This window comes from Pleurodeles waltl, chromosome 2_2 (genome assembly GCF_031143425.1).
Source record: "Pleurodeles waltl isolate 20211129_DDA chromosome 2_2, aPleWal1.hap1.20221129, whole genome shotgun sequence".
Lineage (NCBI taxonomy): Eukaryota > Metazoa > Chordata > Amphibia > Caudata > Salamandridae > Pleurodeles > Pleurodeles waltl.
In genome coordinates this window covers 1,084,914,410-1,084,941,497 of record NC_090439.1, presented here as the reverse complement: position 1 = coordinate 1,084,941,497, position 27,088 = coordinate 1,084,914,410, and the positions used below count along the sequence as shown (strand labels likewise).

The following is a 27,088-nucleotide window of genomic DNA, read 5'->3' as shown; positions in this document are numbered from 1 at the left end:
GCACAGCAAATTTATGAATGTATTACAGAAGCTCTGGTAGAACCTAAGGGAGTCCTTGTGTTTTGTCTTTAGAGACCCCGTCCCCTTGGTGTAGAGGGTTTACTCTCAGTTTAGTGAGTAAAGTAGATGTTTTACATGTTTAGTACTTTCTCTTTCTGAGAAGCTGACAGATTTGCCCGCTGTCACCGTTGACCAGTGTTTGTACAAGTTAGATATATCTGAGCCACATTTTCATAATATGTACTTCAGATACACTTCAGATACACCCACCACAAATATAAATTACATTAATTTACATAGTGTAGACAATCCTGAAAATATGACTCGAACCCGGACATTGTTGACCCAATAATGAAAACCTCTGCTCTGTACCCCATAGCAAAATTGAAGATCCTGTGTGAGGCTATTCCCTACATTTCACTGTATGTGCCTTAAGTGTCCACTTAAAATTCGCTCACTACTGACTGGATATTACTTCATAGGGGTTGATAGTGTGGCTCTCAAATTCTCAGTGAATTGTCCCACAGCCTTGAAGCACCAGCTGATTCGTTTGAGCCCAAGATGCCTCTTCAGAAACTAAAGAAACTTTTAATTCATAACAGGACCAGGATAATAAGTTAAAACACTAGAGAATCATGCTTTGGTAGCTGTGCTTCGGTTACTCAGCCTGTCTAGATGCATCTGTAAATGTTTGGTTGAGTGCTCTGGCACTCAGTGCGTCAAGATCTCTTTTTATTTAGTCTTTAATAAAAAGAAATGTGTATTCTCTTCTTATAAGTGTTGTGTAGCAGAAAGAGCTAAGAGAAACACAACAAAAGCGGCCCAAGGATTAGAACATGTCTTCAGCATCAAGTTAACTAGATGGTCTTACCTGGTCGGTGCTGGTGGAAGTAGTCTAGTTTACCTGCTATTCCATCGGCCTCCTCAGTTTGGTCCAAGTCGGTGCCCCCAAAGGGCATGGTAAATGTGGCCATCTTCTTCCGAAACAGCGACTCCCAACTCCAAAATGCATTTTACACAAACACCTCCAAAATCATTTCTAAGTTACATTACTTTTTTCATAAGGCCGTTTGCTGGCCATGTCTGCTTATTTTCCCGGACTCGCAGTCCAATACCTTGTGCTGTGCATGTCTTCCAACTTATTACTTTCTCTAAAGCATACCCTTGATGGCAGACATTGTCCAATGCCACTCTAACATAGCAAACCTCATTCTCTGAGGTATCTGCATCTGTCTTTTATCTGCGACCAATCACTCATCCTAAGAGCTTTTTATGATGTCGGTACTTCAAGATGTCAACAAATACTACATAGAAGGTATTTACTTCTGTCTCTCTATGTATGGTAGCCTTTGTACATCAGACACAAGATGGGTTTAATCTGTGCCAGGCGCGTGGGACTTCTCCGTTCTAACAGGCCATTAGTTTCAGAAGGTTTCGAAAGTCATCTGTTCAGCAGCTGAAGGCTCACCAAAAGATGGTGCTGAAGATCCTGCCTGCAGCCTCTGTCAGAACCGACATTAGAATCCATTACTGTCCAATTTCCCTGAGCTCACCCGCACGATCCATCCTCCCTGCATCACAGGGTAAATTAGAGCAAGCCATTCCTCATAATTAGACACTAATTTATATTCCGCCAGTGATGGAAGTCCCAGACTTGGCTGTTGGCGGGTACCTGGGGGGAGCTCCTGAGTGTAATGTATGCGGATGTACATTGCAGCTGCACGGTCCACGATGAGCAATTGCCTGTGCCTCTTCTGTCGCGTCCTGGAGAGATGGGCTGAGGAATTGCTCAAAGCCACCTTTGCTTCAGGGATAGCACTGATGATCCGATAAAAACTCTACTTGCTCCCGGGAGAGCGCCAGCTCTGCGGCAGTTGTATTATTCATTGACTACAAATTCATAACTGGAGACACCGTGGTGGCCAGATATTTATGTTGCGAGCATGGCGGCATAACTTTTCGCATCTCCGGTGTCGCTGAGATGTTCCCAGCCATCTGCTTTTTGTATACAGTGTGTGTCCCAGTGAAAGCATCATTTATTTGCTTCACGCTAGCTCCCAAGCTAATGAAGTAACAAATGGATGTACCATCTATCCAGCGACGCCCAGCACCCCATCCATCCAGCAGAAAAGACTTCTCTATTTTACTTAATAGACTGAGCTGCTGTAGCAAATCAGGAAATCCTAGGTTGTTGGCAGGCGACAATGGAGCCCCATATTGGAGCTCTGGGTAAAGGATATGTGCAGGCAAAAGTGTGTTATAGGTGCATCGAGCATCTCCACAGCTGAGAACCCCGCTCCCTCTCCCTGTGTCTGCATTGTTCCTCTCCCAGGGAGTGCAGCTTCCGAAATGTTTCTTAGCATGATAAAGCAAAACTTCAAATGTTTTGCCCCACCCTACCCCGCTATATGTTCCCGAAAGCCGCACCAGTTTTTCAAACACAGATCTCCAATACTTCAAGTCATCAGAGAAAACAGCTTACACCGGCCACACGCATCAAAAGAACGAGCACTCCTTGGTGTACCAACAAAGTATTTTGGACATTTATTTGATTCCATATATGTTACATGCTCTTTATTTCATTGTTCTCTAAAGTATTGTTGGGAGAAAGCGGAGGTTGGAATAAGAATTAAAAATGTGCTCCTGTTCAATGAGTAAGAGCATTAACGTCTACTGACTGGCTTTTTTGCAGTGATGCCGTTCTTATCTCTCCACCTGTGGAGTTCATTTTGCTCTCTTTCACATTTGAGCACCGGGGACAAATAAAGATAACCACAAGGAATATATTTAAGTCGTGACCCGGCCCCACAAGGATGTAAAATCATCCCCAACTGAGGCCATGAAGATTTTCCTTTGTAGCACATACACCTGAGTATGTGTGCGCCCCGGTATGGTTAGTAGAGCCCAGACTTGCTACCTGCTAGTGTTACATACATATGTACACGTGAAACTCACTTAGTCAAATACCAAATCGGGCAGAAAATGCTGTATTGGAATTAATCTAGACTGCATACCAATAGTTCGAACTTGTATGTCAAATGATTTATAATATGGTGGATTCCAAATTGAGGAAAATGAATAAATATAAAGTATCTTTAGTATTTATACACAGCTTTGGGTGAACATTTGGGTTGCTCTTGTAATTTGTGGTCAGACTTGATACCTGAGCATGGCTATTATGAGTCTGCGTCACAGACCCTCCAACACTGCACACACATAGAAGATGCATGTTTTTTAAAAGTAGTTTACGAAGTGCTCGGACCTAGAGGTGTTTTATGGTGACTCAGCTTGCAAATACCATTTTATTTTGGATTTGGCGTCAAAGGAAAATTGAGAGAGCCTTTTTTATCATGGTTCTCCTTACCAAAATAAGTAAATAAGTAAATAAGCAGCAAAGTTGAAGTTGGTCTGTAATTCAGTCTCACAATCCAGATAGACTGTCAATGTTGTTGTTGTTGTAGAGTTCAGTGTGGACTCAATCAACCGCTTCAAACTATTACCGGTGAAATCAGCATGGCAGCCACTTGAGTAATTTTCTAATTTTAATAATAAAATATGTCAGCCGCTCACGAGGCTTGCATTGTGGATTCTGTCTTTATTAGTTGTCTATTCAGCGTCAAGACTCCCAGCCTTTTCTGTTCGAAGGCCAAATACTAGAAAAACTATTGGCCATCCCAGCAATCCCAACACATGGTGACAAGTTTCATGCTTCTGCCACTTTACTGTTCTTTACTGCCTTATCTCTGCCCTTTAATTTGCTCTCACAAAATGTCTTAATTAAAATAATGAAATACTCGACTGTAGTAGCTGCTCATGTATTCCTTCAACTTATGCTGAGTTTGCTACATATTGACGCAATGACACTTGTCTTGTACAAACTTCAATTGCACCAAATCAGATTATTCCTGGTTGGCCTTTACGAGGTATAATTCATTTTGTATTCAATTGTTTTGTGCAATTTAATGGTAAAGACCTATCCATTTTTCGTGGTTCCACAGAGTCCGAGGACTCCGTTCTCAGATCTGGCCGACGATGAGAAGATCTTCAATGGAGGTGACGGGACGTGGCAGGCTCAGAACCAGGAGCAGGCTTTTCTCTCCGAGATCACGGAGGAGGACCTGGAGGTGATACGCCAGCGAGAGGAAGCCTTGCAGCAGATTGAGGTAATGTGCAGACGTAAGGCCATCAGTCTTTTCATGTAGATGAAAGGGCCGAAGCTGGGTAATGCTCCACTTATGAAACAACCAAAGTGAACTGGTAACCAGTATTAATGTGAAGCAGGCGGTTCCTTCTTAATAGCGGAGGAGCGTTGCCTCGCCTGCTGCGAGCACAGCAGGCAAACATAAATAAAATGTCATATTAAATGCCATTTTATTTTGCCCTCACTCTTGCACTGTGTAAAGTGCGAGCGTGAGGGAATGGGATGAGGCTGAATTCTGCAGTTGCAGCTACACTGCTGCCCCTTACAGTGCTCATGTCTGGTTGGCCGGCTGTCTAGCTACGGCCTGCCCGACATGCGCACTGTAGACCCAGCAATCCCAGGGCTGTCAAACAGTCGGGGGATTGCTGGCACCAGCCCCAGCCTCAAAATGAGCGCTGGGCTAGCGTGTGCCCACCAATCCTGGAGCTGCTTTCATGCTGAAAACAGCTCTCATGCTGAAAATAGCATGAGAGCAGCTCCAGGATTGGTTGGAATCCCGTTCCAATGAGCAGGAAGAAAGTCCTTCCATTCCTCCTTGTGGACACAGGAGAGAAGTGCTGCACCGGGGAGAGCCTGAAATATGGTGAGTTTGGTGCCATTGCTTCCATCATATTTTTAACCTTCAGGCCGCCACTGATATGAAGACCATTTTATTGTTGTCACTCTTTAAAAGAGCCTCACAGCACAACGGCCTCCTGCATAATGGCTCCTTTTGTTACAAACCAGTATTTGTGTATAAAAAACCAAGGGGATTTACTAAAACATACACAGAAAAAAGTATTTATTTATTTTGGAAAAACAGTAGTTGTGCAAGTAAGCATGTTTTTTTAAACATGGCGTCAACAAAAGCTTTCCCACAAAATACAATGTGGAGACATTGAATCGACCCGTTTTGGCAATGTGGGTAGCCAGTAGTATTTGGTCCTGGGCTTGTCTAGCACCAAGCAAAATCCACTAAACCAGGATGTTTCTGAAACCTAGACACCCAGGGCAGTGTGACTTGCGTCTATCCCACTACGTTTTCTGACCCAGAATGCCCTCAAACCTCAAACTTTGGCACATTTCCCTGACATTTCTATGGGGGAAACTTAGAAATCTGTGAGGATCCACAGCGTTCCAATCCCCCCACCCCCCAACATTCCCCCACTTATATAAAAATGATACTCCCTTTTTTGTATCTGGGCTTAGAGAATGCAACAGATGAAAGCTGTGCCTGTACTAAGTCCATATTGTCTTTGCACGGTCTGTGACGTTTTCGTCTCACATATCTTAAGAGCATAATGGGAGAGCCATGCCACGTGTCTTTTGCAGGCATTACTCTTAAGATGCTTGTTGAGGGAGTGATGCTGTTGTTGTCTAGTAGGTACTCAGTGGTGTTTACCTGCAACCCGCTTACCTCAAACTGTCTAGCTTCTCTTCCCTTCTTGTTTTCAAATCAGTAAAATGACAATGAAGCAAATAATAAAATATGTAACTGATCAATTTGATTGTTCGAATTGGTGAGTAAATAATCCCTACTCCCTAATTTTCATTCATGGGGCAGTGATCAGAGCCTTGCCCCTGCCCTGGCGCCATTCCCAAGAGGGAATTTTCCAGTAGGGATGAGAGCAGGGCCAGCAGCTCGCAGGAGCCACAGAAGATTTTTCTGTTCCTCCTAATGCAAACAATCTTGAGGAAGAAGCTAAAAGAAAAGGAAGACAGCAGTTTCTTTGAGTAGATCTGCTTAGGTAACAGCAGAGTGGCCACTGACTATGCAGCAGGACACACCACTCTGTAAATCGATGCAGAGTAGGGCCTGCTGACCTGGAACATGTCTCCACGGAGCAGAACATCCTCTTCTGCTTCTGTGTGCCTGGTGTTAGTGAGAGGGGCTGTGGGGAAGTGTGCTGGAGAGTGGTCAGCGATCACACCTGATTGCTCGATTTTTGACCTGTTGACATTTTCCACCATGTCTTGTATTGTTTTCAACCAGCTGCCAGAAAATCTCTGCCCTCTTCTACATTAGTTTGCCGAACTTTTCCTTTGCCCGGTACCCCCCACAGACACCATGGGGCTCAGATCAATTCCGCTAGTGTAGTCGGGTGTTTTGAGATGGTGTAGTGCTGCACCAAGACCTGCATTCCTCGAGGTGCGTGGGACGTCCCTGATCCTGGTGTGCAGGAAGGCACTGATCTGCTTCTTGCACTTTCCCACTACTCCTATCTCAGAAAAGAAGCCTGTCTGTCCTTTTTTTAAATTCTCTAATTAATCATTGTAGCGCTCTTACAAGGGCAATAATGGTTTTTAATGGCCCTGAACAAGAATTATAGACCTGAGCTGTAGGATCTTTGGCATCAGAAGTACAGTTTGGACAGCCTGGGTCCTAATAAGATACCCGTGAGCCAGGGCGAGGCACGCGGTGTTGGCATACACTTGGTGAGAATTTATCCAGGCATCCGCCACTATGTACCACATGCTGGCCAGGACGAAAGGGAGTATGGGCTTTAAAAAGGATAACCTGAGGCAACCCTGGTAAGAGCCTTGATGTAAGGGAGAGGTTTCTATGCAGGTCTTGTGGGACACTTACATTGCAAACTGGAGCGCGCTCCGTGGTGCTGGGTTATATAAGAGCTGGCAGCGAGGAGACGTGGAAGTCTTCCCCGATAACCTCACAGAAGTGACTTGATCTTTTTGGAGGGGGCGCCCAGCCTTCAAGGCTCTTACCTCTTGGAGGTAGTTCGGTAACGCATAGAGGCAGACCTGGAGCTCTGTCGTCTACATGCAGAAGGGAGGAGCCCTAACGTTTGGCAACATCTACAGGGAGAGGTGACAGCTATGTATTAAAGAGGAGCCTCAAAAGGGGAGACCTGCGGCGTCCCACAACAGCCTGAGATGGTGAAGGTGACGTGAAGTCAGCACACTGCGGCCAGCCAGTGACACTGTGTGACAACACACACGGAGGCTAGCCTGCCAGGAGGGCGAAGCCATCTGTGCCCATGTAACAGGCAGAGGAACGAGGATAAGCCTCAGTCTGCAGCTTCTGAGCTTTTACCTATTGTGCCAAGGTGGGACCTCTGGCCCAGGGCTGGCTCTGAAACCTGATTGACTGGTTTCCAGCGCAAATGTTTTCCTTGTTGGTTTGTTGGTGGCAGACAACTGCCTTTTCACCAGTAATGAAACATTAGCTATTCGGGTCAGCAAGTGTGTTATTTTCAACATTCACCAAGGGCAGAATAATGCTATATTTAAAGGCCAGATTGAACACAACATTCATGACAGATTGTTTTAAAAACTCTGGGAGAGATCCTAGCAGATTCCTTCATTCAGGAGAGGGAACATTCAAGTGTGCAGGAAGCATGCTGCTGAATGCTGCGTTTCACACCTGGTTAAGTGTCAGTGCCGCCATGGTCATGGTCACCTAGAGGGGTGAGCCACGAGCTGCATGGGCAGCGGCGCAACAGCGAAATTCAGTGGTAGACAAAGGATATCAAATTCGGGCTTCTTTGTGTGCCAAAGAGAAGCCATGAGCTTCAGGAAAATGATATTGACAGATTTAGTAATCTGTGCTTTCCGTTATGGTGATGTAGCCATAAAATGCAATCCGAAATTCGCAATCCCAAGATGAAGTAGTATTTTCCTGTGATGTCAGTTCCTGTTTGAAGCATATTTTAGGAGGCATTTCCAAGTGATGCAAGTGTCGCAACGTACCCATCCCCTTGTATTTCATCGCATTCTTTGCCATCTTGCAGCTTTTTTTGTCTCGAAGGTTTGCTTCTAGGCACTGTTATATTTCTGTATCCTTTTGCGAGGCTCTTCCTTCTCCTTAGTGTATTGTGGGTAGCTTGGTACCCTGGGAATAACTTCAGTATTAATTTTCATCTCAAGACAAGAGCTGCAGGATGTCCAAAGAGGTCTTTTTTCCCTTCGTGTTTTTTTTTTTTTTTTCCATTCGTGTCTGGGATCTTGTTACGGAGACACATCACTTGTACTGCTCTGTGCAGTGTGGCACCGTGACTGCTGGGGGTGGAGGCTGTTGCTCACGCAAAGAACAAGGGGGCCAAGCAGACCTTCCCAGGCTCCAGTTCTCCACATGGCCTTTTTCGTGCCCCTTCCCCATTTCATTGGGGCTTGAGCATCGTAGTCTTTGCAAAGTGTGTGATACAGTAACCCGGAAATCACAGAATATTTTAAGATCACAACTCCTTGGTATTAGTTTAGAGATGAACCCATTCGAGTTTCAGTTCTTTAAGCATTAATTACTCTGATGTCTCCTCTGTGTGTTTTTCCCGACTTGGGAGGCCTTTTGGAAACAGCGTTGAACTGTATCAAATGATCAGGCCAACCAGTCTAGTGGATTGCATGTAGCTCAACTGGCATTACTAATACGTAACTAAATCAAGAGTATAATACTTTGTATGGGTAGTTGAGGTGCACAGATTGCCTAACTGGAATCACTTGCAAAGGTCCTGATGCACTTAAGAGCTGAACTCAGTCAATTCAAGGCAAATGTTAAGTCCATAAGCAAAAGAATGCATAAGTGGTGTGTACTCCGTATAGTAGTCATCACTGGGGAGTCCTTATTGAAGGTCTGTGCTTTTGAATTTTTTATTTGGAGAACAAATAAAGCCTCTTCTGGACTGACAATTCTGTCTGCAAATTCCTCTTCTCATAAGTCTTCCCAAAGACCGCACTGGATCCTGAAAAGTTGACAGAGCTCTCTTACGTTATTAGGTTGTACCATCGCCCCACCTCGATGCAGGTACCTCCCTAGATATGTCACCACAGAGTCGTATGTGGTGCCGCTTTTGAGCTCTGACTGTAGTTCCATTTTTTCCAATGTCCTTCGATGTGGATCCATAGGAACTCTACATTCCAACAACAGATTTAAAATATCAGACTTTGCTGCAGTGCTTTAAGGACAGTGACACCAGAGTAAATACCAGGTTGCCATGGGTGTTGTTCCTGCCTCTTCTGAGACTCTCAAACTGTTTGTCTATGTAAAATGAACTCCATGCCTTGAGACTCGATGGGTGTCTGCATTGGTGCCTCTTTATATTCCAGGGATATGTAGAACAGATGACTTATCTTCATCTCAAAGTCTATCCTGATCACTGGAGTGATCTTGAGCTCAGTAAATCCATTCCCCGACTTCGACTTGAAAATCCTCTTTGGAGCAGTGGCCTATCTTGATTGACATGAGCCCAAAGCTGATACCCCGTTCAGTTCTGGATCCACTTCTAGTGCTGTCTCCTCCATTGCCAGCCTTTCGGGTCCTGGCGCTGACACCACTGAGATGGTGACTTTCCAGCTCTCTTTACTGTCTATGCTTCACCCTCCTCCGGCTCGCTCCCTCTTGTGCACCTTTGGGCTCCAAGGTGGCTGTGGCCCTTTTAGCTGCGCCTCTGCCAGTAATCTGTTCCTCAGCATCAATTGACCCTGCTACTAATCCTGATGCTACTTCATTGGCTGTTGTGTTTCTACCAAAGGTTTTACTCTCCGATTAGGCTTCTGCGGTAATACCAACACAGTTTAGCTCTGTTTTTTTTTTAAAATTTTTTTTTTTAAGGAAATATGGGGGGTCTTCTTTTGAGCTTTCCTTTAATTTAGCTCAGGCCTCAGTTGAGGAATTAAGTGTTCAGAAGGTCGAAGATGAAGGAGGCTTGCTTTGTTCCAGTTTAGACTCTGAAGAGGTTTCTATGTTGGAGATGTTGGAGTTAAAGATACCAAATGACTTCAGCACTTCTAATACAGTTAGAGTTGGACCATTCATTTTGATTTAAATTCTGTAGGCTTGATGCTGGAACCCATATTACCTCTTAATGAGAAGTTAGAATCAGTTGTCTCTGTTCGGAGTGTACAAATTTCTATGCAGGCTGACCATTGAGAGTTGGCTCAGCTCCATGGACCATCCACAGTTTTTAGTCTCCTCATAAGTCTATGGAGAGCCTAGATCCACAGGTTCCTGCATGAATGGGTTTTGGTGCTGGCCGTTTTCCCCTACTGACAGAGAGTTTATAGATAGAGCTGTTAGGAAAGAAACTGCCCTAGGCGAACCTGTCTCTTCTCTTTTGTAATGCTCCATGGACATTGGTGTGTTAGTCTGATTCTGTTTGCGGGAAGGAATAGCTGGTGGTTTCTCTTTTGTCGGACTGTGTGAGGGGTCACTTTGCTGAAGTGTATTTTTTGGGGGATGATGAGGATTCTTAGATTCAGTGACCAGATATGTGGCCTCTTTAGTGTTGTGTAGGCATGATTGATTAGGCTCCTTGGGCTCCACAGAGATATCCAGGCAAATGTGGCTTTTATTAGCTCTCATCTCTTTGGCAAACAGGCTTCCCTGGGACTGGATGACTCTGCTAGCAGATATGCCGCCGCCCAGTCTTAGAAGGTATCATCTGCTGAGAGCATATCCTTTAGGAAACATGGGAGGCTGAGAAGCTTTGTGAGGTTGTCTCTTTACTGCCATCACCAACACTAAGGTTAATCTTAAAAGCTGTTTCCACATACCCAGTGACTGCTGGGGGCATGGTGTCTTCGAATGGCACTGAGAAACGAAGAGACAGTTTTTGTCTTTGCCATCTCTGGTTTCGCTTGTCAGGCCATATTGAATTGGAGAGCTGCTGCCTGAGATGTTACTCTGATGAGTGGGCCTTTACGCCTGCACAGGGAGATTTATCCATTTTTCTGAGACCCCTTTGTTGGGTTGATTTTCTGCTAGCATTCTGTAGGTGTTACAGTTCGTAGGGAGGCTGTGATTACTTTGTTCTTAAAGAGAGTCTCCTTTCTTTAGCAGAAGTGCTCCCTTGCTGGGATCTTTCCCTATATTTGGTACATTTAATCTTGTTGACTTTCTGTTGTTCAGTTTGGCATGGAACAACTTTCCAGTTCTACTTTAAGTGCTAGCTTCACTTACGGTGTTTTTTCTGCCTACTTATTGTCCTCCGATAGTTGTTGTTTAACTAATGATTCTCTTAATTGCTTGGATCTCTAAGAAACCCTGGCGGGACCTTGCACTGGTGCACAAATGGGGATAAACATTTTGAGTACCACTTGCATATATACTAGGTCTTTAGCGACCTACCAAAATTGGCTTGAGACCCACTGTTGGGTCTCGACCCACTGTTCGGGAAACACGGTTTTACTTCTACTGTCATGCAGGCTGTCCTTTCCTTCACAGTTGCTGGGCATCTTGTCGCCTCTTACATTTTGTTAATTTTTTTCCTATTATGGAACTCTTCGGGGCCTGTTTGACCCTGACATTGGGATTTGCTCAGGTTTCGAACCTGTTGCGTAGAGAGGTTATTATGTACAGTGCTGGCTGTTGTAGCCTTGTGGGTCAGTTGGTGTTCCACTTACCCTTTCAGCTGGGTACCACACTGCTTCCGTTTTGGTAGTTTTATGCTTCTGTGATTTGTGTTTCCACATCGGGTGGGGATTGGGAAACGGAGGGGAGTGTTTCTGCCTGGCATTTCTCTTCAGTTTGCATCTACTTTGGGTCGTACATGGATTGTTAACCTATCGCAGGACGTTTATTTTTGCATCATTGCCTCATTTTAGAAAAAAAGAATACAGAAGGAGGGAACAATTTTGTGTGTTTTTTTTGTTGATTGTTTTGTGTCGCTGGGCCGTTTCCATGGGCAGTCTTGTCTTTTTCCATCCCTCTATCTATTTCTAGCACAGGTTTGCATTGGTTTAGCTGAATTGAGGTTCAGTCTGTTTCTTTCCATACGTCATTCTTTCCTGCTTGCACTTGCAGATCGTTTTGCTTTCTTGGGTCCACACAGCACAGTTCTTTCAAGTGTTTATTTCATACTCTCCTCCTGGGGTTTATTGCTTTGGTATTGAATCGTGAGAGGAGGAACCTGCAGGTAGATGTATCCATCAGAACAATAAGTTACTTATCTTCGTTAACAATTCTTCGTGTGGATACCTATCTGCATACAGATTGTTCACCGACCTGCCCTCCTTCCTGATCTGTCGAGTATTGAGTAGTTTTCTGCTCCGCATTTTGGTGACCTTCGCCAGTCTCCTCTGCCACTAAGCCTGTAAAAAAAGAGAACGGGACCTGACGTCAGAGCTCCCGGTAGCTCCGTGTATCACTCTGTGATATTACATCTGGGTCGGTTCCGGGGTCGAGTTCGAGCCTTGTGCTACCTACTGAAGAAAAGCTGTTCCACCTCTTCTATACCCATTCTTGGTCATGGTGGGCAAGGAGGAGGTGGAGAACCTGCAGGCAGGAAGAATATCTGCCTGGGACATGCACACAAGGGGAAGTAGCGTGTTCTTCGGATACAGTTAGGTCTTGTCTACGAGAAATGTGTAAGTGCAGTTTGTGTTACATCTTAGCCATTACAGCCTACCTAGTGGGCCTAGTGACCTATTTTTTTTTTTACAAAGAACATATGGTATATAGCACTGTTTTAAGGCACACCCGAAAACCTGGAGCTGCTCATCTGTGGCATGTTCGTTTTGGTTTGTCATTTCTTCCCAGCCAGGAATGACCCACACCTGGTGAGACCTGCAAGAGCCATTGATTTGTGAGTCAACAAGCCCCACCCATCCAAAGGCTATGAATTGAGTGATGTTAATGGCAAACCTGCGGTCTGAGGTGCTTTGTAAATAATGTTACTACATTAGAAATGTTATTTTGCACAAACCTTGGGAGCCTAAAACGTTTGCATTTATTTTTTATTGCAAGCATCTGCACACAAAATTTTGGAGATTGACAAGTGGTAGATAAACACAGAGGAGCGCATAAACAAAGATTGTGTGGGCAGGCGAGGGAAAACATAGGAGCAAAGTACACAAATGTAAAGCCATCGAGACGGTTTTACTTATGTCACCTCAGCTAGAAAAAATTATCTTATAAAGTCATAAAGCAGCAGAAGTTCTCGACCTTTTGGATAGGATAAGATGTAGGTTCTGTTCAGCGTTCTGGTTAGGATCTACCCAGCACACAGGTCTGTTGTCTTTCTCGTGTCAGTGTCTGGTAGCTGCATGAGGTGCCAGGCCCAGACATGGTCCTGCTTGATAAATTCCATGAACTTTCTGTTTTTATGCCAGAGACCAGGGTGTGTGTTTCACTGGCTGAGGGTCTTATTTAGGGTTTCCCATTGGGACTGTTAACAACTTGACAAATATTCTGTCAAATGTTTTACAAGTGCCACAAGCTAGCATGCTCTTGTAATACGGCAGACGGGACATCTGCCACATTTGTGACAGAGTATCCAGTCTGCAAAACTCAAAATAAAGCCCCGAGTGCTTTATAAAAACAAAAATAGTTTCAATATTTATTTTAAAACTATTTTCAGATTTCCACTTAAGTCCGGAAAGAAACTTCTCTTTTCACAGCCGAAAGCTCCCATCTTCAGTGGATGATTTGGATGTCACTTGCACTCCAAAATGTTAGAGCTAAAGCTTTCAGTTAATCTTTTGCAGCATGGGGTGGATATTTTCATAGTACAAGGTAACTGAAGCAATGACTGCCTTGTGCATCAAGTCTTGTACCCCCAACCAGCTAGGAGATTTGCCATATTTGGATCTACAGAGATTGTGTTAGATCCACCAGTGCTAATACAACATGGCTGACGCTCACAGACCTTTTTCCCTCTTAGAAATGTCTCTGGAGTCTTCCTGAAGGCTTCTTTTAGATTAGATCTTCCTTGTAACCTTTTCGGTTTATTTTTTAATTTTTTTTAGTCCTCTTTTTCTTGTACAGTATTTTTTACCTATTGCAAATGAGTTTTAAAAAGAGAGGAGGATGGAAGCTTGAATAAAAACTCTGGTTGATACTTTTTTCTGCTGATTATTTATGAATATCCTCCAGGCTGGATTTTTTCCCCCCAACAGTAGCTTTCCAGCGCTGCCAGATTGTGCTGGGCGACTTCAACCGTGGCTTCGCAGACAGAGCTTATAATGACACAGTGTGGACTTTATCAGAGCTGCTGCTACCCTTTCACGAAGCACTCTTGGTGCTGGTTAAGGCTACCTAAGAAAACGCCTGTTTCAGGCCAGCTGCCTGACGACAGAATGGTGCCTTGGGATCAAACATTTGTTGGTGGACCCATCTCTAGAGAGCCAGGTGTTCCAAGCCTAAACTGATCATGATTGCTTCCTTCAGACCCCGCCAAACACAGAGTGTAAGATGCTTGCATCGATGGACAAAACAAAGTCATCATCTCTGGTAGTTGAGATATTCACATGGTTACGGCCACGTTGCCTTCTTGACCCCTACGTTCATGCCCTGTTGGAGCTATCAAAAATGTCCATGATCAGCCTCCCTGACCACATGAAAAATACATTTTCAGACCTGTTAAACAATGGCCTGGATGTCTTTAAATACCCTAAATTGTGGCTTAGGTTCCAGTGAGAGAATGGCGGTCGTTGGCCACGGCTGTTATCCTGCACCATCATCCTTGGATGCTGTCCACAGGCTTATCTGGAGATGGCAAAGTGGCTTAAATATGCTCTTTGATGGTGCACAGCTCTGATGAGAATGCTGAGGCTTTGCTGGAATGGTTCAGAAATAGTTGCACATTATCACAGTTGCCGGGCCTAGTCTCACTGGCGAAACAGTTTCAGAAACAACATAGGAAGTTTCTTGGTTTCTCCAGGATGTAACAGCCCCATCAGTGACCAATCCAAACATCCCACCAGATGTTTTGCTCCTTTCAGGGTATGGTTGGATCTAGAGAACATCATCATTAATTCTGGCTGCTTCCTCAAAACTTCATTGACCCCTGCCCAAGCCCCCTCTCCACACACATAGTCTCTCTCTCTCTCTCTCTTTTCTTTTATGCCACCAGATTCCAATGGAGGGTGGGTGATGAGGATCATTCCATTTCTACGCCCTATAAGAAACACTCACAGCAGATTCTTGGTTCGTCCCCATTATCTGCAAGTCTTATGCCCTACCCTTCGTGTGCCCCTCTGCCCCCAGAAGACCACAATTTTTTCCCTTACGATGTGCACTCCAGCAGACATCTCAGTCTTGAAGGAGAAGGTTATTACCCTGCTGAACAAAGAGGCTATAGAGATGGTGACTTTGCAAGCAAGGGGCACATTATTCTACTGCTTGATTACCAAGAGGTAAATGGCTTAAGATGCATACTGGACATTTGCCTCTTGAATTTGTTCATTCACCTGTACACGTTGTAAAAGCTGTCCCTGAACCAGGTTCTGTTGGCTCTCAATGCTTCAATGCTGGTTGGCATCCCTGGACATCTAGGATGCCCGCTTTCATCAGCCAACCCTACCTACACATTGGCTTTACCTGCAGTTCACCTTTGGTTCTCAGCAGTGTCAGTTCGTAGTTCTCCTGTTTGAGTTGACCACAGAATGACAAGTGTTTAGAAAGGTGTAAGGTTTTTGTTCAGTACCTTAATTACACCACTAGCCCATCTTCACTCGAGGACAGTTCAACTCTACATGTGATGCAGATAATATTCAGCTGATGTTTCAGCTTTCAACCTCTCAAAACTCCCACTCCAGTTGTGCACCTGCTAACAGCTCCAATCCCAATGCTCTGACCATAGAACAGCAGTGGGCTGCTGCACACCTTCTATAACTCAACCCAACGATATAGAGCTTCTTATTACCCAAAATACAGTTGATAAATGGAACTCTACCAGCTGGCCTGGGGTATTGGGCCCACCGCCACTTCCTTCACAGCTTGAATGCGTATATTGACTTGGATGTTTCTCTTTAGTATCACATTTCCAAAGTTGCCACTGTGTGTTTCTGGCAAACCAAACCACTGGAGAAAATTCCACCTTACATTGCTGCTGACCTCTACCCCGCAAAAAATATTTTTCTGATGTTAATGCAGTTGTGCCTCAATTATGGCAATTTTAGCTACCTGGGTTTTTTGGAAAATAAATCATGAGCGACTTTCAACTGGTACAAAACTCTGCAGCATGGCTTATCACCAGGACCCACCGTTGTGATCATCACTCTCCCATCTTGAAAAGTCTCCATCCGCTGCCTTAGTGCCTACCTCAGGCTATTGGTATATGTTTACTGTGTTATCTACGGCTCCATGCTCTCTGTTTTGGCCTCAAAATGCCAGCTCCAATCTCCGAGGGGCCTTTTGCTCTTGGGTCAGATTTTGTTAGACGTCTCAAAAGGTTAGAATGGACACTTTTGGTGACTTGTGTTCTTGTGGCTGAAGTGAGATATTAGCATAAAATCCAGTGGACCTTTGTTCACTTTCTTCATTAGCAATTTTGTGAGAGAGATTGAGAACATTTATTTTTAGACCATTTTACTCAATCTATACATTTTGGTTTTCTATCTTTTGTTATCCTTTGCAGCACCAATAAATCTTGATAAGGGGGGGAGGTAGGTGTGTGTGTGTGTGTGTGTGTGTATATATATATATATATATATATTAACACCTCATAAGGAGGTCAGGAGTCAATTAATTTTTCACGCTTGGATGCCTGGCTGGTGAAGGGAAGGGCCAAGCTGTGGAACACGTTCAGCTCACCATGACCCTTTCTACACAACGTGAGCTTTACCACAATGCCTAGAAGTCACACCTCGTTCCCATGAAGAGGGTGACCTTTGGTGCCAGTGCTAGTCATGACTTGTGCACGTTTATTCTTCTGCTTAGAGGATTGCATTCATTTAGGGTATAATTCTTATGTTTCTGGCTCGGGCACCAATTCCAGTTCTGATGCCTGTTAAGCCTCAAGGCCTAAACACCCTGTTAGTGCTGCACACCAGGTTTAGGATGAGGACCCTTCAGTGGCAGAGTGGTTCCAGCATCAGAAAAGTCCCCCGGCTCAGATGCAGATTTATACCTGTGTTCTTCCAGATAGTCAGTGTTGGGGGTGCCCATCCAATGCTTTGCTGGGACTACCTCTCAGCTGTATGCAGTCACAGGCTACCAGGGTCACAGGCGTCTCCTTGGGCTGTGACACTCATCTCGGCAACATCATGGTGAGGTGTCTAAGGTCTGCTTCGAAGTGGTGCCTGAACATAAATGTGCTCCAACTACGGGCAGCTGGGCTTGCCAAAGAGGCCTTTTTCCTTTTCACGGCAGGGAGCAACATTCAGGTTCTTTTGGTCAGTACCACCACCATCCATTATTTCAGCAGACAAGGTGGGGTTGTGAGCTCTGCATAAGGGGCTTTTTCCTCTGTAGTGGCGCACTTGGCATGTGCCTTCAACATGAGGGCAGATGCCCCAATTAGTATGTCATTAGAGGATTGCAAATGAGGTTCTCACCGAAGGTGAAGGACATGATGTTCTCTAGATTGGGATGTCCATGCGTTGATGTCGTCTTAACTGGCCTGCGCAGGAATTGTCATTTCTTTTGCCCCATACGCTTCAACCTGAATGGTTCCCTGGGGGAGGGCTTCAGGTTCAATTGATCTCAGGACCTACTTTAGACATTCTCGACAATCCTGTTTCGGTTGAGAGTCCTGGAGAAGCTTCAGGAGGATCTAGCCACCAGATTGGCCCTGATTGGATGTTCTATTACTATCTGTTCTAACTCAACCTTTGAGCCCCCTCTTCCTCTCCCAGACAGGCTTGACCTGCTTTCACGGCGTGGTGGCTGTGTCCTCTACATGTCCTCTAAAACTGCAACTGCATGTGTGAAGACTAGTTGATTTCAACTACAGACTTCTGTTTATCTACAAAAGTAGCAAACATAATCTTGTCATGAAGCACACCATGGAATCAATCAGTAACTTTATGGAGTGGTACCACGTAGAAGGGTTGAATCCTTTCCAGGCCTGCCTTTCTGATCTTCTACTCTTGGTGTCAGTACCTTAAGCCTTTGGATTGGCGAACTGCAGGCATTCTTGGTCTGTCTGCCTTTTATGGTCTTGTATCCAGACAATCTGGTGTTTTGCATTTGCCCTCTGTTCCTGCCAAAAGCTGGGTCTGTCTTTCACATTAGCCATTCCATCATTCTTCCCTTCACCCCATCAAAGAAGAGGAGAAAGCATTGACTGCAACCCAGTCGTGCTGTCTTATTATAATGACAGAACAGAGCGGATGGTCCATTCTTTGCTGGAGCCAGTAACAACAAAGTGTTAACCGAGCACACAGTCTCACATTGTATTACCTTTTACATTAAGATCTGCTTGCTTTGGCCAAGAAACACCCTCTGGCTGACACTTGCGGCCACTTCACAAGGACCATAGCAGCTTCTACTGGTCTCGCCAGATGCATTTTGGTGGTTAACATTTACTGGATGGCCACATGGTCATCCTTACATATTTTTGCTGAGCAGTCTTGAATACTTTGCCATGGCTGTGTTATGTGCTTTCCTTTTTCAATCAGCATTACTCTATCCCAGCTCCTGGAGGTATTGCTTTGGGACTCATTCACAAGGGGAGAAATCTGCGGGAAGAAGTATCCTTCTGAAGAAAAAGGTGCTTCCTTTTGGTATTGATATTTCTGGTGCATACTGTATAGTCCCACAGATTTCTCATCAGTCTGCTTCCTCCCCTGATGAGTTAGTGCCCGGCATAAAGAGTGGTGTGTACCTATTGTTTTGTTGGTTATGCTTTCTCTGTCCTCATATGGTGTGTGTATTTGTGTACAGTGACCACAGACTTTCTCATGGCTACTTCTGCAGATTCCTAACCTTTCGAATATCCCCAGGTGCCAGACTCGATCTGCAAATTTTGCAATAGCTTACCTGTGCTTGGAGGTGGCATTCTACTCTGTCTTACCATGGGGCACCTCCCTGTGTTAGGGCTTAGGGTAGGTATAATTTTGAGTCAACCTGTTGTGTACTCGATTTCTTTTGGAGAATGTGTTAACGAATTGTGTAGCTAAATATCACATCATATTGCTGTTGGCGATGACTAGAAAAGATTTAATAGGTGACTATCAAGCAAAATATTTCGATCAAGCGTCTCCATTGGGCTTTTTCCAAATTCTTCTTTAATGAGCAACCACATCAATGTAATTTGGCTGAAAACCCCAAAAACTATGTTGACTGACCGTGTGACTGCCAACTTGCCACATAACACCGCACAGGCTCACTGAGGTCAGTTCCTCGTTCACTTTTTTGAGCCCTGTGAGGCGAACAAGGACAGCAATATTGCGACAGAAAGTTGTGCAGTGCATCAGACTAACTTGGAACCTTCTTAAGATGATGCATGAGACAATTCTTCAGAAGAGGGAGGGTGAGGGCGATCGGTGTGGAATCTTCCGGTTTATAGAGTATCCACCAAAAAGATTGTTTCCGAAGTCAAGTACTTGTTTGTAAATTTCTAAGGAAGAACAGTAGCCAATGAGTCTTGACACTTGAAGATGGTAAGTGGCTTTTATGTAAGAGATGCTGACTGAGCAGTTACTGTAATAATGAAGACCACAACTCTGGATAAGGAAAGATTTATCGTTATATAATTTAGTCATGTGTAGAGTTGAGCAAGACACCAGTATTAGCACTTTAATCAGTTTGTGTGATGTGTGTTCCTTACACTTCATGTGCTCTGCTTTGAGGAAAATTGTATTGTCCCCAAAACGTAAGTATATATTTGTTCTGTGTAAAGGCTACATTGTGGCGAACGCAAGACCCAGTGTTTGGCTAGTAATCTGTTATCATGAGCAAATTCTTTTTTTGCCTCCCTTTCGTCAATTTATCTTATTTGGTATGTTAGCTGTGGGCATTAAAAGGCTCTGTTCTGATGATAGACACATAAGCTCAACCTTTTCCCTCTGCATCCTTCACCCCCCCAGAGACATTCCTCCATCAACTTGACTGTCTCAGTTGTCCTAACATCTGAAGTAGATCAAGAGAGTGCAGATTCTCTTTGGGTAAGCAAAATAGGCAATACATCTGTAACATGTAGACTTATCGTAGCTTTATCCATATGTAACACACCAGATCATTATCAAAATGAAGATCAGTCCCCAGCGTGTCCCACTTCCTCATGTAACAGGCCAGGAGCAGACACAGGCTTCAGATCCCTTGATGTGAAATTTATGAATCTCGCTGGGCGGGAGCGAAGGTAGTCTCCAGAGCGACATGGTCGACGAGTTGTACTGTTTCAGACCCTTGACATGGAGAAATTGCTTTTGCAACACAAGAAAAGATCATCTAAGGCTAAGATAAAAGGTGTCAGGAACCTAATGGAAATATACCTTCTCTCTCTTTCTTCTTGACGCAAGTTCCTACTTGTTCTTGCCTTCAGAGGGCATGACCACCGCCGGAAAATAATTTGCTTCCTTGTCCTGTAGGTCAGCTGTGGGAAATGTCTGAATGAATCACCCGCAGTGGCATTTTCTCAGACTCCGGTACAGTTCGAAGAGAAACACGCAAGAACTTGCAGCTGTGTCTTGGTGGCACCCAAATTAAATTGTTGTTTGCCTATTGTTTATGGCAAATACAGGAAACCATATTTGGTCGGAAAAGATCATTGGAATGTTGATTGGAAAGTCATATCTGAAGCATCTAATAAAAAAATAAAATAAAAAAATAGGATAAATCGCCTCAGGTTTACATTCGATCTCCCTCATTGCACTGAAAGCGAGGGTAGCCATGCGCATCTTCTTTGGGCAAGCTGACAAAACGAAGCGTTGTGAAATGGGTGGGAGAAACTCTTCCTGTTTTGTGTAGCACAATCAAAATGTATCTCACACGTAGAACATTTAAAAAAAGTTAACATCTATTCATTATTGTAAGGAGGTCACTGAAGGAGGCCAACTGTACGTTAAATGTGATGGTTAATGGGTTTTAACTGTTTCACATCACAACTTCACCAGTTCTGTGACTAAGGTGGCCTAGAGACTGCGTGGCATCTCTTGGCTCTGCTTTTGGTTGGTTGGTCGAGCTCCTAGGTTCCTAATTCATTTATGTTTTTTTGGTGGAATCATTAAAGTTTGTGAGGTGATGCGGGTTTCTGGATATTTTTAGTAGGGCGAGGATGAAGGGTAAGTTGACTGCCGGTGGGCCTGATGGGCTTGTGGGTGAAGGTCTGCTCTCATGGCTAAAGTCATCTTACAAGTTTAAAGAATTTAGGAAGCTCCTTTGAATCATGTGGGAGGAAGTAGCTGGTGATTTCCAAAGTGTATTTCTCGGATTGGCTGGCCAGAAGCCTTTCTTGACGCGGCCTTTAAATCAAGAACAATCTCCAGTCGGGAGAAGAAACCTCCAGAGAGTTAAACAACACGCACTAGGAATGGACGAGGGTAGTGCGTGTTTTTTAGTCTGTTTTTTCCTCGAGGGCAGTCCAGGCTAACTTCGCCCCTCTGGGAAGAGATCACCGCTGTATTGCAAAGAGGGCTCCGCAACCCTCGATCGATCGGGGCGTGGTGTATTGTGGGGGTTTCAAAGATGAGGACATAACTCCGAAATGAAAGTAGCGCTGCCTGAAGTGGGTGTAAGAATTAATAACTTGGCAATCACTCTGTCAGATGGTTGTTGGGGGTACTTTGAATTACTTTGAAGTGGCTGCTCGTTAAAGAAGAATTCAAAAAAGTTCTTTAAAGATGCCCGATAGAGATATTTTCCACGAGAATCACCTATTAAATAACTTCTATTCAAGTCCAACAGTAATATTATGCGATATTTAGTAGTGCAGTTCCTTAACTCGTCATAAAGTAAACATCCTGTAAACGTTTGTACATCTTCGAAATATATTTAGAGTAATCCTTAGCACAGGTGGGTTACCTCAGGTATGTTCATACTCCATAAGCAGCCTTCATACTTCTAGACAGCAGTCTCTCGGATCATCTGAAGAGAATAAAGGGCATCAGCTAAAACAGGGGTTAGAAAAGGTTGGGACATGGATGTAAGTTTGACAACATCTGTACATGGTCGAAAATAGCTCCTGCTGGCATCTTGTGTTAGAAGCGAGCTTGTCATGTGGTAAACCGGAGGTAACCGCTCTCAGCCCGTGGTGATGCCTCACCGAGGAGTCACAGGCCGCACGAGACCTGGTGGTTGCACGCGGCTCCTACTCGAAAGCATCCTTCAAAGCTCGCAGCTTAGAGAGAGCGGGCCGCCGTTTTCATGAATTATCCAGCCTTTGAAGATGCCTGCGGACATTAAAATTAAAAAGCTTTTTTACGGAGGTCGACAAGCGGGAATGCACTCTCGCCCCGCACTCCGCACCGGAAGAAAGGCGACTCCTCTGGGTGTAATCTGCTTTTGATCCCGCAGCGGCATCACGCAGGCGCAGGGAAGCTAATTCCTTGTACCGCCGTTGCTAAATCACATTAGGGTTTGGGGAAAGAGGACAAGGGCAATGCAAAAAAAAGCGCCGAGTCGGTGAATAAAGATCTCGTGCGCTCGGCTGTGAGCTGTCAGCTTGTTTGTAAATTTAGCACACTATCTCTAGCAGCCCTGAGAGTTTACAGTCACTCGGGGTGCCGAATGCCATTCCCTTTTATGATGCACCTATAAAAATTTATAAGAATTCCCCCGTCTTTTGTAGTTTATATGGGGGCCACGGTGCAAAAATGCGTAGCTTGTACGACGCGTGTGACTGGGTCTTACAGGCAGCCAGGGCACGCGCCATAACTCCTATTTATGTTTGCAGTTCGTGTTTTCTGATTTAAAAATCTGAGAACCAAAGCGGCGATTTGCCAGCGGAAATATTGAGTGGTCCATATTTTATTACTCCCGGTGCCTGTCACGCGCTGCTCTGGCTTCCGGTATAGAAGGTTTTTCCTTTTCAAGGACTGGTATTCCTTGTGCCCCAGATACCCTAGCAAGGGAGAGTCAGTAGGCCACAGCACTTCACATGCATGACTGAAATAATACTGCACCGCCTAGGTAAGAGAGGAAAATAATAGTTGGCAAAGCCAATAGGCCTGACTTGCACTTAGTCCTCACTAAAATATTTTTTTAAAAGGCTACTGCAGTGAAAAAAACAAAGCTTTGCTTGTTTTAAACAATTCTCCTATTTAATGTGTGATGATTCAGTGTACTTTTGAGATGTGAAACGGTCCTTTATGCATTACAATGCAAGCACTCAATAAGAAGTGGATTGATAACCCAAACTGCCAATAACACAAGGTGAAATAAGCAAAACCCCTCCGAGTGCAAGTTAGACGTGGCATCAGTAGGTCTTACATCCGTTGTGGTTTAATCCAGACCTAAATATTTCTGAACGGCAGAAACAGCCAGTTTTGCTTAGGGGACTAATCAGGATACCATGAATTTGTATATAAAGACTCCTTATAAATGATGAACACACACTCCACCCTTTTAAATGTTGTAAATGTAGTGATTCAAAACATCACTGGAAGCAATAATTAAATTTCAACAAACATGTACCTGCAGCTGAAGCCATGCTGCAGATGGTCCAGGCTGTACACTGGTGTGATGAATAACATAGGAATCCACACAACATGGAGACCCTCGGTACATAGTCAGGACTAATTGCCATGGCATCCGAACCACAGCCCATCCCATACCAGCCAAAGTGAAGCTTCCTTGCCGGGCATACTAATGCAAAAGATTTTCCTGACCATCTGAACACTCAGGCCCAAGTATGCACAGGTCGTGGCAGTAGTATGCGGTGTCTGATGACCACCTGCCGGTCTTCCGCTACCCTAACTGAATGGCTTCACCAGATATATGAATCTTAGAGAAGTGTGTTTTTGAATCTGAAAACTGCAAAGTCGTACCTGTATGTCCAAAATACAAAAGAATCAATTGTCTGAACTCCGACGACAGAGTTCTGATGTGCAGGACCCCTTCACCCCGCGCAGCTTGTACTCGGTGATTCAGTGTGGAGATAAGGCAGTTGATTACTAGCAAGGCCAACACACTTTATTAGTAGTACAGTCTCCTCAGAATGTCACAAAAGGCATATGGTTCACCTGAACAATATACTTTGTAGCCCATCACAGTTATGCTGTGATGCTCCTTCTGCATCCCTGCTAAAAAAATAGATGGGAGAACTTTGTTCTCCCAACCATTGTAACCTAGATCTTATGTTCTATTTAAGCTGCACTCAACAAAATGGCTAAATTAACTGAGTGATGTGCCCAACATTTCTTGCGCAGTCACGCAGATATGTATTGGAACTTGTATTCATTACTTTCAAGCAGACATATGTGGTGACTTAGTTCCTTAGGTATAAAAATAAGTGTTACGTCTACAGAAGTCTTTCTCCTCTTCAGCAATCGATTTTTATCTCCCCAGTGCTAACATTTAAAATCGGTTTCAGCATATTCTTTCTTCTCCACACCCTTCCTCTGCTACAGTGGGTATTCGGATAATATTAGGGACTCTCCGTGATGTCTTGTACACTCATATGTTTTAATAATAATGTATGTTGGGACGTGGCCTGGAAAGTTGGCTGACAGGATGTAGGTTTCTCCTGATCGGCCCGTCTAACATCCTAAATAATCCTGTGATACTGATCCCTCCTGAACACTACTGTTGCTCCCTACCTGTCGCAGAGCAGTTGACTGCCTGCTTGGGCTGCTTGGCTGGGTTCCTGTGCAGCCGGCGCGCCCTACATGTTCAGAAGTCGGCCAGCTGCATGATCGTGGCCTAGCTGGGCCTGGAGGTGTGGCCGTGGCTTGGCTTTGCTTGCCAGTGGAACCCGGTGGCCGCTAACTTGCAGCGGGGAGCCGGTGAGTACTCTTGGGGCCGACACAGGCTCTGGGCCTCTTATGAGGTGCTTTGGCCCGACTGGACCAGCTTGCCTGCCGGCCTGCTGCTGGGAGATCCTGAATTAGCATGGACGCCTGGCTGCGGTATTTGCTGCCAGGAGCTGTATGGAGTGGGGTGGGGGCTGCCATTGTTCCAGCCCCTAGGAACTTTAGAACAGCGGATCGTCCCATATAGGAGCACCGCAGGACGCACCTAGTGGGAACGAGTCGATGGGCAGAGGGGATTAAGGAGTGTGGCTTGGCCCCTGGCAGTTGAGGCTGTGCGGCAGGCAGGAAAGACTCATGCGACAGGCCGCCCGGGGACTGTAGACCATGTACACATGCCGGTGAGGCTACATGCAGTGTGAGCTCTGAGGACTGGCTGGCTCACTGGCATACTTTGGTACCTTTGAGCTTCTCCAGGAATAATTTGGGGATAATTTTGCGACTTGTATGGTACTAGCTACCGGGCACCCACAGCCTCCTTTGGAAGAACGTTGGAGGTCTTGGTTCGTGCTGTGGTGGGGCCTGGGGATGCCTGTGCAGTCACAGGTGAGTCTGTCCTGGGTGGCAAGAGCAGAGACGATTTTGTACTCGGCTGCAATGCTCCTGCAGGGGGCCTACTGAGGCAAGTGGAGTGCTATAATGGCCACCTGACAACAGCAATGTGTGGAGCACCCGGCCTGCACCACTAGACCTCTGCCAGCCCACATGGAAGGGTTGCGACTGTATTGTGGGAGAGTTTTGAGCGGTGTGTTTGAGACATAAAGAGCAAAGAAAATAATTCAAAGATGCTGTCCACCAACACTGTTGCATAGTATGCCACTTTCCGTCAGCCTTCGCCGCGACTGGTCAGACAGGGAGGAGCGGACTCTAGATCCACCTCAACAGAGCATGATGAGGAGCCCTCCCGCACGAGCTCCTTGCGGCCATTCACGACTTCAGTACAGCACTGGAACACAAGATCGAGACAGTATCCATAGATGTTAACATGCTTTGCTCTGGCTTGAGGAAGGTGGCTGACAAAGTAAGAAATGCAGAGAACAATAAAGAAACTTTGCAGTGCAAGTTATCCACACTTCCGAAACAAAGGGTCAAGATGATGACAGTCACAAGAGAATTGGAGGCCAGAGTGGAAGAAGCTGAGGGCCGCTTCTGATGTAGCAACCTCTGTTTTCTGGGGTTCCCAGAGAGTAAAGGGCTCCTCTGTGGAACTCTTCTTAAAACAATGGGTGAAGTTGGTGCCCCTGTACCTGCTGGAGCTTTTTGTGGGGGAACGAGCTGACAGTGCCTCCGTGCCACCACCCCTTCTCACCAGAGTACTGAATAAATGGGACAGAGATTGTATCCTCCGAGTAGCTAGAGAACAGGGAATACCAAAGTTTAGCAATCACACCATTGGCATATACCCTGACTATATTAGGAAAGTTCAGGAGCAGGGTGAGTTGTTCCTGGGAGTTAAGCAGACGCTATATGCTATGAACTTGAAGTACATGTTGGTATACCCCTCTAAATTAAAGGTCTTTCAAATGGAAAGGCCCACTTTTTTGAGCAGCCCAAGGTAGTCTGGGACTGGCTGGAAATGTGGGAGAAGGTTCCAGACTGGGGACTGGGGTCCAGGAGCTGCCTCATCACTTCAACGGTGCATGGTGTGTGGGGGAGATTATGGAACCATGCAGGTGGTGGACACAGGTACTCTGCAGTCTGCAGTGCCCGGCTCGCAGGCCGCAACCTTGAGTTCTCTAATGCATGATGCCCAACATAATCCTGTAACTGTGATACCGGAGACTAATTTCATTATGGAGTGATGTGTGTGTGTGTGTGTTCTGCGTTCTCATACTACGTTGGTGAGATGTACTGTTGGAGCTGTGTTGGAGAGGGGCATCTCTAGCTAGGCACCACATGCAGTATTAATAACTAGCTGCCAGGCCTACTGGAGGGCAAGATGTTTCACTGCAACGTAGCAGTGCTCTGTGCTAGCTGTTATGGACCCCCGGCGTGGGCATATCTTGCATTACTTTGGTCAGCACTAATATTTGAATTAGAGGCATCAAGACAAACGCCACATGTGCAGTGGTAATTGTGTTGTCCTGGCATATGTCACAGGTGGACTTATACCATGATGGTTACACTGTTTGTCCTGGGGCGGGAGGGATTGTTTTCTTGTTTTACATTTCTTTACTCAGCTTTACGTGCAGCACTGTTAGCATGTCGTAATAGTTCAAGGTGCATATCCTCACAGAAAAGGGATGCGTGATAAACATTGGGGGGCAGAGAGGGGTAATTTCAAGATACTTACTTGGAATATCCAGGAACTGGGCACTTACGCTA

At 45.1% G+C, this 27,088-nt stretch overlaps 1 protein-coding gene across 3 annotated transcripts in view; it reads left to right on the top strand.

Annotated features, from left to right (window-relative positions):
- TSNARE1 (t-SNARE domain containing 1) overlaps positions 1–27,088 on the top strand; it is a 738,845-nt gene that overhangs the window by 576,340 nt on the left and 135,417 nt on the right. For all 3 annotated transcript variants that reach the window (XM_069220840.1, XM_069220841.1, XM_069220842.1), the window contains one exon: positions 3,999–4,163. In XM_069220840.1, the coding sequence (XP_069076941.1) occupies positions 3,999–4,163 (165 nt within the window). The remainder of the gene's footprint in view (positions 1–3,998; positions 4,164–27,088) is intronic.